Raw genomic sequence first — 17,429 nt, 5'->3', positions numbered from 1 at the left:
TTATATTATAGTGAGAAAATGTAGCACATGTTTCTAGCAATTTGTAATTATGAAGTTAATTAATAATTAAATTGAAATTTTTTCAAGTTTGTGAATTATACCATCTCAGGAGAAGAGGTTAAAATTACCAAGCCAGAAATTAAAATTCATATTCTGCAAAATTATGATGTATTAAAAGATGAAGCTTATGCAAATCATGTACTTTGCATCAGCAAAAAAGACTCTTCAGTTACCATATTATAAAAGATGACTGTAAATGATACTTATTTTCTCAAAGGCATATAGAAATTAGTGCTATAAAATCGAAAGAAACATCAAATTTCTTCATAAAAGATTACGAAAAAGATGTTATAAAAGCCAAATGCTATTTAATTCGATTTTTAATTAAATGTAAACCTTCTGGTTTTAGTTTTGGACTATTTGAAGCATCTTTTAAATGTAATGTTTCTGAATTCTGTTTAGATGATTTATAGCCAAAAAAAAGTAACCCTGATTGAAATATATCCTACGAGAAACATTTCGGTGCTATCATATTATCCACCTGACCTTAACTAAAATCAAGTGCAGTATCACCAAAGTAAACAAGCCCAGAATTTTATGAAGGTGTATTTATCTAGCAATTGACATATAGTTGTGTGTGCATTATGGCAGTTCGTGATGCTGCCATCTCTGTCAGTAGTAGTGGCCGTAATTTATGTGGTTCTAAAATTCGAGGGTTATATTTGTAGTTTCTGTTTGTTGGGATTAGTGTATGGGTTTTTTTTTTTTTTTTTTTTTTCCTTGTAACAAATAGGAATGCCAGTGTGTACCTGCTAATGGAAAAATTTTGAAAATTTTCAGAAATATGGCATTTTGCATACTAGTAGAAAATGCAGGAATATGCATTCCATGAAATTAATATGTGCAGTTCTTTAATCTTTTTTAAAGCTAAAACAGTTTCTCAGATATGCACATGGACAGAAGTCGTAAGAAAATAAAAAGTTAAATGGAAAAACAAAGACTATAATTCCACCAAATTTAAGTATGAAAGCTCCTGAAGCTATTCTCATTGAAAAAGTAAACATGTAGGTAAATGAAGAGCCTCTTATAAAATATTATCTAATATAGAATGTAAGCTTGCAAAGCATGCAACTTACTAAATGAATTATAAGTATTTTTGATGATGATTATATGTATATTTCTTGTTTCTATATAAAATTTACTTTATTTATTTTATTATTATTTCCATGTATAAATCAGATTACATAAATCTCAGAGATATATGGTTTATAGAATTCTAATAATATCATCTATGCTTATTTATGCTTTAAAATATTTGCTTCAATAATGTATCTGTTTGAGTATTAAAAATAAAACTTTCAGTTGAAATGCATATAATATACAAATATTTTTAATTAATCAGTGTTTTATATTTTTGGATTTAAGTTAAACTTACTTAAATTTAATGGTTAATTAAAAGTAACCATTAAATTTGTAATTAAAAATCTAACTAAAAATGAACTATGTGGTTGTAACGAAATTTTTCCGCCCAAAAATGTTCTAACTAAAGTTAGAAAAAAACGTGAAAGTAGTACCTTTACTGCGGGTAGTAATATCTACTCAAACCTATGATTTTTTTGTCAACAGTTCGGTACTTTTTCAAACGCTTTCGGCTCAGAAACTTGGTAGCCGCTACTCCAAAAGCAGATACACCTCAATGCAAATGTCCTGTGCAGAATGGAAGATAGTACCAGCAAGATGTAGCTGAAAGTGGGAAAAAAAAGTAGACGTCCGAAGGAGTGATGTCGGAGCTGTATGATGCGTGTAGCAAAAGATCCATTTGAGTTCATATAGAGTCTGGTGAATGCAGACACATGTGGTCTTGCATTATCTTGCTGGAACATTACCTTTTTGCGCCGGAATTCATTTCGATGTTTTTCCTTGATAGCATCATCAACACGGACTAGCATCTTGCTGTACACCTTACTGTTGAGGGTTTTACCTTTTTCCAGATATACTTTGTGGATAATACTATGGCAATCCCACCATATGCAAATCATGATCTTTTTGTTAGTCAAATTGTGCTTTGCGGTGAAACCTCTTTTCAGCCTGTGTTGTTAAAATAAATCCACTTTTCATCGCAAGTGATGATCCGGTCCAGAATTATTTTATTTATTTTGTTTATTTTGTTTGTTTTCTCATAAGCTCAAGATCCTGTTTTCTTAATAAAGATTTTTTTTTTTTTTCTTTGGTTGTTGTTGTTTTTCATTCTGTGTGGAATTTTTATTTCCTGGAATTTATTAAATTGCCTTAAATACAATTTTGTCCTTGAATTAATATTCAAGCAGATTAGTGCAGGCCTGAACATGTCTGTCCTTATCAGCTTGAGTCAGCTCAGCAATTGAACGTGTACATCAAGTTTATGCAATGCATAGCATGAGTAATAGACATGGCACTAATGTCTAACTCCTTATAGCAAGCTCTCAAGTGGTTGCATACTGATCTTCTTCCACAAGTTCTCGCAGACTGGCCAGAGTGCTCTGATTCTTGAATGTCATTGTCGTTGTTTTTGAACTTTCGGTACCAAAACTTCACAGTGTCATATGATACAACATTAGTACCTAAACCTACACATGATTTGGTGACATTCTGTGGCTAACTTTTTGTAACAGACTGGAAGTAAATGATGGTTCTAATCTCGTAGCATGATAGTTCCATTTCAGACATCTTGAACTTAATGATAATGATGTTTTTTTGCAAATTTCACAGCACAGTGTTTTAAACCAAGGCTTTTCCTGGTAAATGCCAAAAATATTTTGACAAAATATGATTAAACACGGCGACGCAAGCTGTTTGTGCAGATGATATTTCCAGTAGCGGGAAACTTTCATTAAAACCCAATATTTAATTGTTAATTACGAATTGACAAATAGTTAATTTAAAAAATATGCCTTACATGCATGTTTTCAAAGTTGTCAAAATGGTTATTTGTGTGTTGATTACTGACGATTTTTGCTGTAGGTTTGAGTCTATGTATTGCAGTGATTTGATGGCAAAAGCCTTATTTCTCACATTTGAGAATTATTTTGATTTTGGATTTTTCAGTTTCTCAGTTAGTCGAATAGTCTGCTTCCATTACAGTAAGGAAGGAAGTTCATGCTGTTTTAGTTAGTAAAGGAAGATGATATCAAGAGCGGATTAAACAATATTTTAAAAATAATAATAAAAAGCTTAAGTGTCTACTATTAGTCCTCGAAAAGCTTTCTTGTTTCTTTTATATAAAAGTTATCCTGCTGTCTTGCTTGAAAAAGAACTTCGAATTTCTAATGTTTATATATTCAAGATCTGGGAATTGCTGATTTCTAAATGATAGCTTTCTGATAAATGAAGTTAGTCCAAAAGTGTAATATCTAGACAAAATGGGAGATAGAAGAAAAGTTCCCAGTCTCTACCTATCACTTTCTTGCTTATATATGTATATATATATATATACCCCTTGTTTTAAGCTGGACTTTTCTGTTAATTGATAGTGGCTGTAACTGAAGCAAGTGCATTGAGTAAGTGGACTTCTAAAGTCATGTTTTATCCTTTCTGCAGATTTTCAGATTAATAAAAATCCTAGGTTTCTAATTTTTCCTAAAAATTTTTATTTTAATATCGTAGGTCACAAAATTTTTCCTAGTTTTCACAGTTTATTCTCTCTTTACTATATTATGGATTTCATATTTTCTTTTCTTGCAATAAAATTATCACAATAATTATAGTGCACTGATAGATTGATGATAGATGATAAATCCAGTTGTGGTATCATTTGATACTCAAAACTAAAGCATCAAGACAAAGCAATGCCTATTGTTGATTAACATTGAATTTTGGCATCAGTGGCTAGGAATCTTTAGTTGATGACCATTGATGAAAAACTTTATGTTGATGCATCAACTTTTCATATGCCAGTCTGCAGTCCATTTTATTTATTTTGTTTGTTTTCTCATAAGCTCAAGATCCTGTTTTCTTAATAAAGATTTTTTTTTTTTTTCTTTGGTTGTTGTTGTTTTTCATTCTGTGTGGAATTTTTATTTCCTGGAATTTATTAAATTGCCTTAAATTATAATGTGGAATAATTTCTGATAATTTGGTCATGAAAAGGCTGTTTGTCAATCCTGCTGGCTTGAAACCATCCAATGATAAATCTGTGTGATAATAAGCTTGAAATAAATGCAGATTCTGAATTCTGAATATTACTTAGAGAGATCAGTTTGTCAGTGATTTTATGTTGTTTTTTGCCTATTCAACAAGAAAATTTTAAAATCCTTAATTATTATTATTTTGAGGAAAATTCATTTTGTACTGATTCTTTAAGCTAATATTTTTTTAATTTTCTAAAAGATACTGATCAGCCTGTTCAATGAAGACAAAGCTCATCATAAAACAGTACATGATGATGAGGCATGCAGTCTGTGAATCTAATGACATTGGGGGGGGGGGCAAATTAACCATTTAATCGAAATCTAAATATTTTCTCAGACAAAAATAGCCAATATTCGATGCTAAATAACTCTGTAGATCTGATTACATAATAGCCATCATTAGGAAATTGTCAGTGGCTATTCTGAAATTGTATATGAGAGCATTTCTTCTAATCGTAGTTCTTCTAATTCAGCCACTTCTGACTATAAAAACACTATAAATATTAATTTTAATAAATTCTACGTATTGGTAGATTAATGTATGATATGATGCTTTGTAAAATCCCAAATTTTGGAAGGAATGTACTTTTCATCTATAAATTCTTTTGTTTTTCCATTTGGCTTCATGTTTTCGAAAATAAATATAAACTTTTTAAAAACCTGGAAATATTGCATATATGAAGGTCACTCTGAAGGTTCTCCGAGTTAAATTTTGTCTGCTGGTTGCCTTTTGATAAATTAATAAAATGCTTTTGAATTCAAATTACAGTCAAAAGTTGTTAATTCGGACACCCAAAATCTGGACCTCAAAGCTACAAACTTTCTGCGCATGCGTCACTTTGACGCATGGGCGTAAGACCTTTACGGCTGCGAATATGCGTGTACGCGTGCACAAAATACGTTTACGAATGCGTGTTTAATGTATAACGGACGGTATAAGCTAAGCTAAAATTATCTAATTCACTTAATGTTGCAGATTGCGTTGTTCGAATTGGATTTGGCTTATTATTTTTTGCAGACTGTTAGAGCAATTTTATAAAAGTAAGCTTGAACTTTCGATTATGTCAAATAGAATTTCTGATATATATTTACTAATATGTAAAGGATCTACAAAGCGAAAGTATGTTTCGAAGTCCATTAAACAAAAAGTGGAATTGCTGCAAAAAATGGATAAAGGCATATCCTTTGTTTATCTAAACTTGAACGTTTGTTTATCTTTAACTCCGCGGTGCGCAATGAATTGGAAGTTGATCTGTCAGCACTATCCTTATCTTCAGGGCAGATGTTTTTATTTTATTTGGCTTATAATTCCTTACTAAATGTAGTATTTCATCTCGATGTACTCTGTCTTTGATATGATTTAAATCAAATTCCTCGTCATTATAATTCACGTCCGATAGCGAAGAAAGTGACAGAGGTTATAGAAAACGAAAAAATTTCGATTGACAAATTTGTCGGTATTCTCGACACAGCAATTATAGGACTTGAACAGTGGAACTTTGTAACTGAACAAGAAATTATGTCTGTTTATAGAATTAAAGAGAATGTATTATCACATGAAAAACGAAGCAACTTAAACAACTTACATTGAAAGAAATGTTTAACAAAGTAAACAAATAATTTTTTTTTTTTTTTTTTTTTTTTTTAATTTTGATACCTTTTATATCATAATTGTTCTTTATTTCATAAATTATGGTTTCATATTTTTAATTTTATAATTTCTGCATGCCATCCTACCAGATTTAAGCTGATGATCTATAATCCGGAAAAATCGATAATCCGGAATTGCCGAAGCCCCGACGAGTCTGGATTAACAACTTTTGACTGTAGTAGTTAATTTATCATATTGTATCAAAAATCATAAAATAGTTATGTTGTTTGTATACTCCTGTGTAGCCTGTCATCCTTTTTGCTTAACAGTTATTTACAGTTATGTAAATAGGAGGTACTTGAAAAAGCATTTAGGTGTGTATTATTCATTCCACCTTTTTTTTTTTTTTTTTTTTTCCAGTGATGAGTTACGGGAACACTTGAAAAACTTACCAAAAAATCCATTACCTCTAGTACCCGTTGTTGAACCATCTGAAAAAACATCTTCCTCAGACTCTTCCTCTTCATCCTCCTCCTCCTCATCATCATTCTCTTCATCCACATCTTCTGACTCAGATTCAGAAGAAAATACTGGTATGTATGTAAAATATAAAATAAAAAAATATCTAATAAATTACTTACATCTTTATATATATATCTTCAGATTTTTCTATACCCCTCTCCTAGCATCTACGATGCATCAAAATTTCTCTTGATTACATCATTTTTAGATCAACCCATACATATGATGTACTATTGCTGATGACACAACTAATGCTGAATCTAAATTGAAACTTTGACATAACTAATTCGGAACTTGAAATCAAAAGTTTGAGAATTGAATTTTTCTTTTAAAATAGGCTGCCATATTGGATTGCACTTTTGTGTTTTGCTCTCCTCCTGTTAAGATGCTACTTCACTTGCTTAGCCTGTGCTAGGTACTGCCCATTGTTCTAAAAATATAATCTGTATAAAATTGTGAGGTGCATAGTAATGATGTGCAATGAAAAAGAATATGTGTCCTAAGAATTTGTTATCAAGGAATAAAGTTACGTGCTGAATTTATGGCTATGTCTGTCTGTAAATGACGTCTTTCTAATCACACAATACATCCTCTCCAAGTTATTACAATGCAAAGAACCATCAGCAGTCCATTGTAGCTTTCTCCAAGTCTATAACCAAAAATATCTTGTTCCCCATTTCTTAACAGTTTACGGTGATATATCCAAAAAAAAAAAAAAAAAATTCAGACTGTTATTAAAAAGTGCATGCAGTTTACCATTTTTCATGAATTTTTATTAAATATAAGTTGAAGTAGAATGAAGATCTTGATTTTTATGATATTTTTGTTTTTGCAACATATCAATTGATTAAATTTAAGCTATGATCAGCTGTTGTCAAGTGATGTTATTGGGAAGGGAAAACACTCAGGGAAAAGCAGCAGTTGAAATGTATGTTATTAAACATTAGTTAAGATCACAGAATAAGGTTCAGAGTGCTAGAATTTATGGCTCTTCCCATTTGCACCCCCTGGTTTGTGGATGCAACATTCAATGGAGAATCCAGAATTCTGGAAACCGAGCATGTATCATTGTTATTGTTTTACCTATTACAGTATATAGGTAATTTTTCTGTGATTAATATATTATGTTAATGGCAGTTATCGTAATATAAATAAAATTATATAACATAATTATGGATATATTGCATTTAATTATCATATTTAAAATTATTACCTTACAAACATATTAAATGCCTAACTCAATATTTTTTGATTAATTAAAAATTATTATTAAAATATTAAAAGAATTTTGAAATTCATCTTACTTTGGTTTCATAATACAACTATAAAGATAAATAAATGTATAAAATCCATATTTCTATTCTGTATAATTATAAATAATAAAGATATTGAATTAAATCCATCAAAGTTGTAAATAATCATTTATTTTGGACATGAAATTAACTTGCAAATAAAAATTTTAAAAAAGCAAACATTTTTCTGTCCTTTCATTTTGGTTCCGCAATTAAAATATTTCTGAATTTCATTTTACATGGCTGTAAACTGGCAAATATATCAATAACTTTGTCATTTGATATTTCTTTGCTATAATGAATGTGCATTAATGCCAAAGAATTTCTGCGATCTCCATCATAGTATGTCTATTATAATTTTCTAACCATTTTAAAGCACTTCGGGAACGTTCACATTCGCAAGATGTTATCAGCAGCTGCTCTGTGCAAAAGCACATCAGCATTTGGTAAAAAGATTTTATTCGAAGCTTTTAAAGCCAAAACTGGTGTGTCTGTAAGCTTTGCTTTGGGAATAGACATATAATACCATCGCCAACGTTTCGTCGCTTCTTTTAGAAGTTCCGATGAGGTTAAATCATCTTTAATGTACCCTTCAATTCATTTACAGCAATTTCATTTACACGATCAGCGCAAACTGATAGTTGTATGCAAAACAGGGATGATTCATTCTTTTCTAAATTTGAAAATTGAGATTTTTAATGGAAAATGAGATAATCAAGTAAAGATCGGTATTTATTAAGTCAAGTATTAAACACTAATCCCAATGAGCATTATTTTGATAGACTTGCTTTCAAATGATGAGTGGTATTTGAAACTCTACATCTAATTGTTTACAAATTTGTCCACCATGAACAAATATACTTTCAAAACTCTTATCTACATTTTCTCGCTCAGAAATATAAACTCAATTATTTCCTGGACAATGTTATAGGCTTCCACAGTATCAACAGGTCGTCCCTAAAGTTTAACTGTAATTCCTTTTAAACGAGATAGATAATGATATGCTGTTACAATGAAATCAGATGAAATGATTGAATTCAGCAGTATCATAGCATCATGCTTACATTGCGCATTTCACTGATTATGCACATAAGCATCTGGTTTGGTTAAACACACAATGTGCCCTAGGGCTTCAATTATATACAAAAAGCTCTGATAAAAATACTGGTATGCCTTATACTGCATGGCTCATCTTGTCCAGCAAAGCTCTAATATTATTTTCGTCAACCTAAATCATATAGGGAGACTCGATTATATGAGTTTAATGTAACCAAAAATGCAAATTTATTAGCCACTAAAACGTAAGAAACTATAAAGTACAAATAGACTTATATTTAAACTTAGCCATTTAATCATAATTCAGAGAAGAGCAAATGTATTCATAACAGCATAAGAATACTGAAAACACTGTTTAAAACTTATTGTATGATAGATTCATTTCACAGTTTTTATCTCAATATAAGTAATAATATTTTTAATTTGAAAAAATGGATTTCAGGCAATGCTTCATCTGCAAGATAAGAGTTAAACGACTGCTAAGTTACAGAATACGATTTTGTGCTTTTTATGTTCTAGTCAATATCCTGAGGCATTTACAATTTTTCTATTAGCAATTTTCATTTAAACGATTTATTGGAATATATTATTGAAATATAAAATTTAATTATTTTATCTGTATCATTCAACTATTTTATCTTTGTGAAATTTGAATGCATTAAATACTGCGAGTTGTTTTTTTAAAACGATAATCTTTTATTGTAGACAATTTTGATCTGCTAAGTAAATATTCATCGTTCTCAAAAATACCGATTACCTTTATAGGATTCCATGGATTTAATTTGTTTCTAAAACAGAAAATGGAACACATATTTTCCCCTTAATAAATAGTACAGTCAAAAGTCTTTAATCCGGACTCGTCGGGACTTCGGCGATTCCGGATTATCGATTTTTCCGGATTATAGATCATCAGTTTAAATCTGGTAAGATGGCATGCAGAAATTATAAAACTAAAAATATGAAATCGTAATTTATAAAATAATGAGCAATTATGATCTAAAGGGTATCCAAATTTACCAAAAAAGAAGCCTAATATTTATTTGTTTACTTTATTAAACATTTCTTTTAACGCGCGGATGCGTAAAGCATACCTTACTTATAGCCGAAATTAGAAAATTGCAACCAGAAAACTATGTGATTTGTATTCGTGATATTTATAATGACGAGGAATTTGATTTAAATCATATCAAAGACGGAGTACATCGAAATTAAATACTACATTTAGTAAGGAATTATAAGCCGACTAAAATAAAAACATCTGCCCTGAAGATAACGATAGTGTTGACAGATCAACTTCCAGTTCATTGCGCGCCGCGACGCGCATTTTGGCATTATATAATATTATCTTTTGGCATTATATAAGGAAACTTTTGGTTGTAATTAAGATTACTATTGGCAAGTCTGCCTCCTACTCTCAGAAGAGAATCATTATCTAAAAAATGGACATAAAAATTTTAACTTACTTTTGGAAGAAACACAATTCTTATTTTTTAAAGATAAAATATCCTTTCTAAAATGTTGGAACTGTACATACCTGATCATGATTTTCTCAGCGTCATCCAATTCTTTAACTGTTAGAGAACCTATTAAATTATCACAGAATCCTATAATTTCTATTTGTTGTAATCCTTTGGTTAGAACAAATCTGGAGATGCGATAATCATTGACTATTTTTAGACTATGCAGAAATGCCTTCCATTCTTCAGAGTAATTTTTAGTTAGAGGTGTATTGGTTAGAACAAATCTGGAGATGCGATAATCATTGACTATTTTTAGACTATGCAGAAATGCCTTCCATTCTTCAGAGTAATTTTTAGTTAGAGGTGTATTCCAATTTAATTTTAGAAGCCAGAGGTTTTGTAGAATATTTTAGCTTTTGTTGTAACAGGTCCAATTAAACCTAACGGATCAAAGAGGCGACCTATCATTGATAAGACATCTCTTTTCGTTCTAGTTTCTTCAATGTCAAGTACCTTTAAATCGTAAGAAAAACAGTCTGTAGACGTATTCCATGACATTCCTAAGGCTTTTGTAATCTAAGGCTTACTGGTAACTTGAAAGGAGTAATCCTGAGTAGCACTTTCTTTATTCTTCAATAATTCTGGATTGTTTGAACACCATTTGTGTAACTGCATTCCACCACGTTCTAGAAGACAGGTCAACTGTGTCTGCAACTCCTTGGCTTCTTGCATCGTATTAGCTCCAGTAATAATGTCGTCCATGTAACAGTCCTTCAGTATGGCTCTTGAGGCATGAGGAAAGTCTGTCGCTTCATCCATTGCTAACTGCTTCAGGACCCTTGTTGCAAGGAATGGTGCACTTGCTGTTCCGTATGTTACAGTCCTTAGACGGTAAGTCTGCACAGGACTACCAACTGATTCCTTCCACAAGATCAACTGCAGGTTTTGTTGAGATGGTTCAATAAGTATTTGTCTGTACATCTTCTGAACATCAGCTCTTAATGCATAGTTGTATTTTCGAAATCTAATAATAATAGAAAATAAATCTTCTTGAGGTATTCTCCCTTTCATTAATATTGAGTTCAGTGACTTTCCATTGCTAGTAACCGCGGATGCATTAAACACAACGCGAAGCTTGGTAGAGGCTTTCTCTGGCCGATAAGCTCCATGATGACTAAGATAACTGCAAGTCGATGTTTCAATTTCTTGAACTTCTTCCATGTGATTTAGATCCTTATATTCTTTAATAAAATTCTTATATAATGTTTTCATATTCGAATCACTTTCAAGTCGATTCCACACTTGATGCAATCTTTTCTCAGCCAGCGTTTTCGATTCTCCTAATTCTACGCCTTCCCTTATGGGTAACTGAACTACATATCTTCCATGATTTTGTCTATAGTGAGTACGCTTGAAATGTTCTTCACAGTATTTTTCTTCTTCACTCAAAGCATCCTCGATATTTTCAATGGATTCAACTTCCCAAAATCTTTGCAAAATTTCTTCAACTCTTTCTTCACTATTTAGAACTAAACCACAATAATTTACACTTTTGGACTCACCAGACGCGATATATCCAAAAAACTGTTTCTTGGAATATCAACGGTTGATTTTCTAATTGAAATTTTCCTTGTTTTAAAATCTCAAAGAACAATTCGGCCTCTAATAACATATCTATTTTGTTAGGTGTTCCAAATTGCGGATCCGCCAATTCAGTATCAATGGGAATATTTAATGACTGTACATCTAAACTCCTTGATGGAGTTACACTGGTTATTTTAGAAATAACCAAGCAATTAACTGATCTTACATATGTTAAATCCTTTTTCGAAATCTGTACATCTAGTTGATAATTAATATTTATAACGTTCTCATTAATTCCGGATACAGATGCAAAAATTCTTTCCTTCTTTAAATTTAACAAATTAGCAACTCCTTCACACAAGAAACAACTTATGCTGCCGTTATCAAGTATTGCGCGAACTGGGATTCTTTTTCCTTCGGAATTGCAAATATATATTATTGCAGTCGCCAATAAGTCGTTTTTCTGCGTGTCAAAAGACAACTTGATTGATATTTATTAGAGACATCTGCGTTCTTGTTTATAATTTCGTCACTCCCTGATTCCGTTTTTGTTTTGTCTAACTTATGTTGGATGGCGCCATTTCTGAGCAGGCGATGTATTAATGAATGGTGTTTTTTATGGCATTCCGAACACCTGAACTTAGAATTGTAATTTGCAATTAAATGTTCGTTACTGAGACAGTTTAGACACAATTTATGTCTTTTAACTATTTCATATCTTTGATTTGGATTTAATTTTAAAAATGAATCACATTTATGCAGTGGATGATTATTATTTTTACATATAACACAAATCGAAACACTATCGGTTTTAACCATCAGAGCCTTTGATTTCGAACTTTTTTCTAACGGATATTTCATTTTATTAATACTACGGTTAATGTTATCCAATAACTGACATCTTTTCTCTAAAAACGAAATTAATTCATCAAACGTAGGAACTTCCGTAGCATTAATGCTTAGTTCAAATTGTTTGCGCGTTTCGAAATTTATTTTCTGAAGTACGATATTTAATAACAGAATATCCGATAAATTATTTTTCTCATATTTTAAAACATTCAAAGTCCTAACGTTTTTAGTAACATTATCTATTACATATCTTATTCCTTTAGACGATTCAAATGTTAAAGTACTTAAATCCATTATTGACTTTATATGCGTCTCAACTAATATTCTTTCATTTTCATACCTATCTTGAAGAGCTTTAAATAGAGAATTAATAGTATCATCAACAGTTTCAAGATTTTTTGCTTCATCTGTTAATGCAGCCTTTAAATAGTAGAGTTTCTGAACTTCTGTAAGTTGAGTGTTATTCGCTATGATGTTTTCGAATTGAAGCTTAAAATTATTCCATTCGGTATATTTACCAGAAAACTTAGGAATTGGTAATTCTGGCAAACGTATTTGTACTTTAGGATCAAATTTATTACAATCATTTTCATTTTCAGAATGTGCGATAGATGATAGAATTTCCATAATTCTTTCCTCCAGAACTTCAGTTCTATCTTCCATTTCGGCGATTTCTTCATCAATAACTGTGACATCTTTTTCATCAACGCTTTCGATATATCTAATCCTCAAGTTTCTAATATCCATTTGAATGCTTTGTAGCGATCTATACTTTATTTGAATTTTGTTCTTATTCGAACTATCATCATACGCCTTCACTACATTTTCTAACCTAGTTAGTTTCGCTTTTAACGAAGTTTTATTTCTATCTAATGCCAGCATGCTGTTCATTTCTCCGGTTCTGCTGACCATGTACTATGATTCTAAACTAATAAGTGGACTGTATAGCAAAAGAACTAACTAATTTATTTACAGTAATTAACTATTCAGATCTAATACATGCTCTGGCATGTTGCTTAGCCGAATCCAGATGGCCAAGTGAGAGTTTCTCTCCCTATCCAATAGGTGGCGCTATATTCTAACTTAACAAGTATAAAATTATTTCTAAACTTTTATTTTAATTCTGAGTTTATTTGTTTATGGATTAGAATTTTATGAAAGCTTCAATAACACTTTACATATGCTTGCTCACATTTAAACTTTTTCATAAGCAATAAGTCAAATTACATATTGACTCAGTATTTTTAATAGACAGAAGCAGCACAAGTTAACATATTTATAGTTGATTCTTCAATGTAAAAGAGTTAGAAAGAGACCGTTGTACTTTTTCTCCTGTCACTAAATGAATGATTCTCACATTCTGTAGAATTCTTAATATAGCATAAAAGATTAAATAATTTAATTCTTTTATGTAGGAGCAAGGAATATGTCACAGCATACAGATAAGACATTTTCCTTTTACAGCTCTATAAAATCTGTGAAGTTAAGACATTAGTAGCAAATTTTAATCTAGTCATTCCTTTGTGATCAGTGTTGCTCTTGGAAGAAAAACTTCAAATAAGAATTAAAATAACTTTCAGTCATTTAATACCATACATTAAAGAAATAATTTCATTGTGATAATTATTTCTTCTAACTGTGCGACTTGGAAGCATTAACTATGTGTATGATATCTCTGAATAGTATAGTTAAATAAAATTAAGATTATTGCAAATTAAACTAATGTTTGGAATACAGTTCATAACTGCAGGTAATTAAAGATTGAAAAATTTTACCACTTACCGAAATTTTCAGTGTAGATAAATGCATTTAAACACACAAAAGCACATACTGCATGAATATTGAATTCATTAAACATTCATTTTATTTATTATAATCATATCTATTATTATAATAGTTTTAATTATATAATAGCCAGAATATTCAATTGAAGGGGAAAGACTGTTTACCTTATTCCACAACAGAAATGCTTCTGGTAGAGTTCACTTCGTTATTTGGAGAAAAGAAACTCAATTTGTTAACACATTTTTCTTAATGTATGCTTTCTTTTTCCATATTAAGTGATTTATATTAACTCAATACAAGATAAAGCATTATTTCTGGTAACACAACACACAACAAAATTTGTAGGAAAAACATAGTAACTTTCAAAAAGTTTAGATATGATCCGTTACTTTTAACTTTCTGTTGATCAAATTGGCCAGATCCCTCATAGTTTATCCCTAAGAGCTAATTGGACCTTCTAATAGGGATTTCTGCAGTTTAGTAAAATGCCTCGGTTCTATTCATCGACACGCCTTTATTCTTCACAGGAAGAGAGCAAAGAGTATGTGCCAAGGTTTTGTGTTATTTTTACTTTTTTGCGTAAAAAGCAATAGAAGCTTTAAAGCTGGAAAAAAAAAAAAAGAACCAATTTTAAGAAATTTGCAAAAATCGATGTTCTACACTATAGAATTTAAAAATGAATAACTATCACTTTAAAATTTTAGGCCGTGAATCTAATTTTTTGATGTAAATGAACCAGAAAAAAAATGAACAATATTTTCATATTCCCACCCAAGGATAATAGTGATAGTCATTAATATTAATATTGTTTATGTTATTTTTCTGTTTTGCATTACTATTATGATCAAAAAGTAAAATGTATTTGTTCTTTCTAAACATGTTAGAACTATAGCGTAGAACATTGATTTTTGCAAAAAAAAGCCCATGCTAATAAAATTATTTCCCTTGGAAAGGGATGTTGTTGATTCGTTGTTTCGGCTTAATGTCGATGATGTATATGATCTTACAATTATATCAATTTTTTATCATTATAATTAGTATTTCATATAGACTTGCTACTGTTTATTTAAATCAGTACGGAAAAGCATGCAAAGGTTATCTGTCTATGGGAAGGGATGCAATTCCATTTGTGGAGGACTTTCTAAGGGAAACTGGATTGTATTTAAAACTTATAAACGAGAAAAACAATAAAAGCTCATTCCCTGATATTCTAACCCACGTCAAACTACCACTATTCAGCATTTTGCCCACTAATGGGCTACGTACCTTTTTCATTCTATTTAAATTCTCTTGTTTTATGCTTCCTTTTAATTGAAAAATTATCTGATTATTTGTTCCAAACACAGATGCACACAAAATAATTAAATGTGAAAGTTTTCAGATTTTATATTACACCCAAAAGGGCCTTTTTTTAACGTTTTATGTGTTACCTTTATTTATTAAATATCATGTTCTTCACACTTACACCATAAAATTCAACAGCAATACCACAAAATAAATTAAAAAGAGCATATCTTTAGAATTTCCCTTGAAATCGATGAGTTTGTTAAATCAAAAATTCATTAACGTTTTACAAAATATGAAATAGGTAATAAAACAAATTCTAAACTCCAAATAGGGGCTTTCAGATGCTCATATTCAAATGAAGGCATACGTTCCTCAAAATTTGATGTCTTTAAATACCTTTATTTTTTCACAATGCGAGAAGCATACATACAAGTACATTCACAGATTCTTCATTATTTAATTTCTTTAAATATAATGCTGGACTGTAATATTTTGGTAATATTTTAATTAATGTAATATTTTAACAATTTGAAAAGCAACATGCCGTTTATAGCGAACCAACGCAAAGTGCCAAAATGAAATTAATAGCCCTTCTGGGCAATTTACCTCTTTGGGCTAATAATAAAATAAAATAAACTACTTGGCAGTAAATGAACTATCCGTGTATTTAAAACTGGAAGGGTAGTCAAAACTGTAAGAGAACAAAAGTTTTACGACTTGAAAGTATCACCTAACCTTCGAAATATTTTCCCACCACTTGTTTGCTGAGGAAGGATGACTTTTCCTGATCTTACTTCTAAATGGAAAATCGTAGACTTCGTTCCATTCATTCGGTCCGCATTAATCACATGAATTTTTTGGGGAAGCTGGAAAGCATTTAAAAACTTGAGTCTTATCTATTGAAAATTAATTAGCACTTTTTTCAGTATACGTACTGGTAAAGCTGGAGGGTGCCCGAGCTGCCAGGGTACCCCCACCCTGGCTACACGCCTGCTGTTACTGAAGGTAGCTGCATCCTATATGCATGAATCGAATAACAGTGATTGAAACTGTAGCTAGAAATCTGAATTCATGGATTTAATAGCTATATTTGCTGTTACTATGCAGCAACTTTAGTCATATTGAACTTATGAGTAGCTTAATTTACAGTGAAATTAATTTTGAAAAATATATTAAAAAGAAAAAAATGAAAATAATTTTATTTTTTTAATAATTTATAAATTTTTATTAATTCTGTTTGTAGGTAAAAGAAAAAAGAAATCACAGAAGAAGAAAAAATGAACTGTATAATTTTTATTTTGTATATAGACTTAAGAAGTGAAAAGAAATATTTTTTTATTGAACTTTGTTGAACTTCTTTTTCCTTAGATTGGAGAAAAACCCCTTACATTATTTAAATTTTCTTTTACTAAAAAAAAATGACATTTTAAAAATGTTAAATATTATTATTATTATATATAACAAATTATGAGAAATATTGAATAATTTTAAATTTACAGAACTAGAATTTATTTATCAGAAAAAGTGGCATTAAATGTGTACTTAAATGAAAAATTGTAACATTGTGATACTCATATAAATTGCCATTCCTTACACCATTTTGAAAATTACTCTTAAATTCATCTATATCAGAGTTGTATATATTTTTATGTACTAAAATTTGTTGCTAATTTTTTCCTAGATGGGATAATGTACAGAAAAGTTACGAGTATGTGTTGTAAGTTCATTAGTACAAGTACTATAATAATTCACTTTAGTCTTCCATTTGGAATTTTTAAACACCAATAATCTCATTTTTTTCTTTCCATACAAATGTCTAATTTGCTTTTTAGCCTCT

General features: G+C 30.4%; 1 protein-coding gene across 2 annotated transcripts in view; it reads left to right on the top strand.

Annotated features, from left to right (window-relative positions):
• The window catches only part of ncm (pre-mRNA-splicing factor nucampholin), a 134,337-nt gene extending 117,402 nt beyond the window's left edge, over positions 1-16,935 (top strand). For both annotated transcript variants that reach the window (XM_085810576.1, XM_085810577.1), the window contains 2 exons: positions 6,178-6,350; positions 16,836-16,935. In XM_085810576.1, the coding sequence (XP_085666702.1) occupies positions 6,178-6,350; positions 16,836-16,873 (211 nt within the window). In that variant the 3' untranslated portion in view covers positions 16,874-16,935. The remainder of the gene's footprint in view (positions 1-6,177; positions 6,351-16,835) is intronic.
• Positions 16,936-17,429: the final 494 nt, after the last annotated feature.

This window comes from Stegodyphus dumicola, chromosome 2 (genome assembly GCF_044657685.1).
Source record: "Stegodyphus dumicola isolate Sdum_Otavi_A_Nest chromosome 2, ASM4465768v1".
NCBI classification, from domain to species: Eukaryota; Metazoa; Arthropoda; class Arachnida; order Araneae; family Eresidae; genus Stegodyphus; species Stegodyphus dumicola.
Note: the sequence above shows the minus strand (reverse complement) of the source record. Positions and strands in the feature narration are given on the sequence as shown.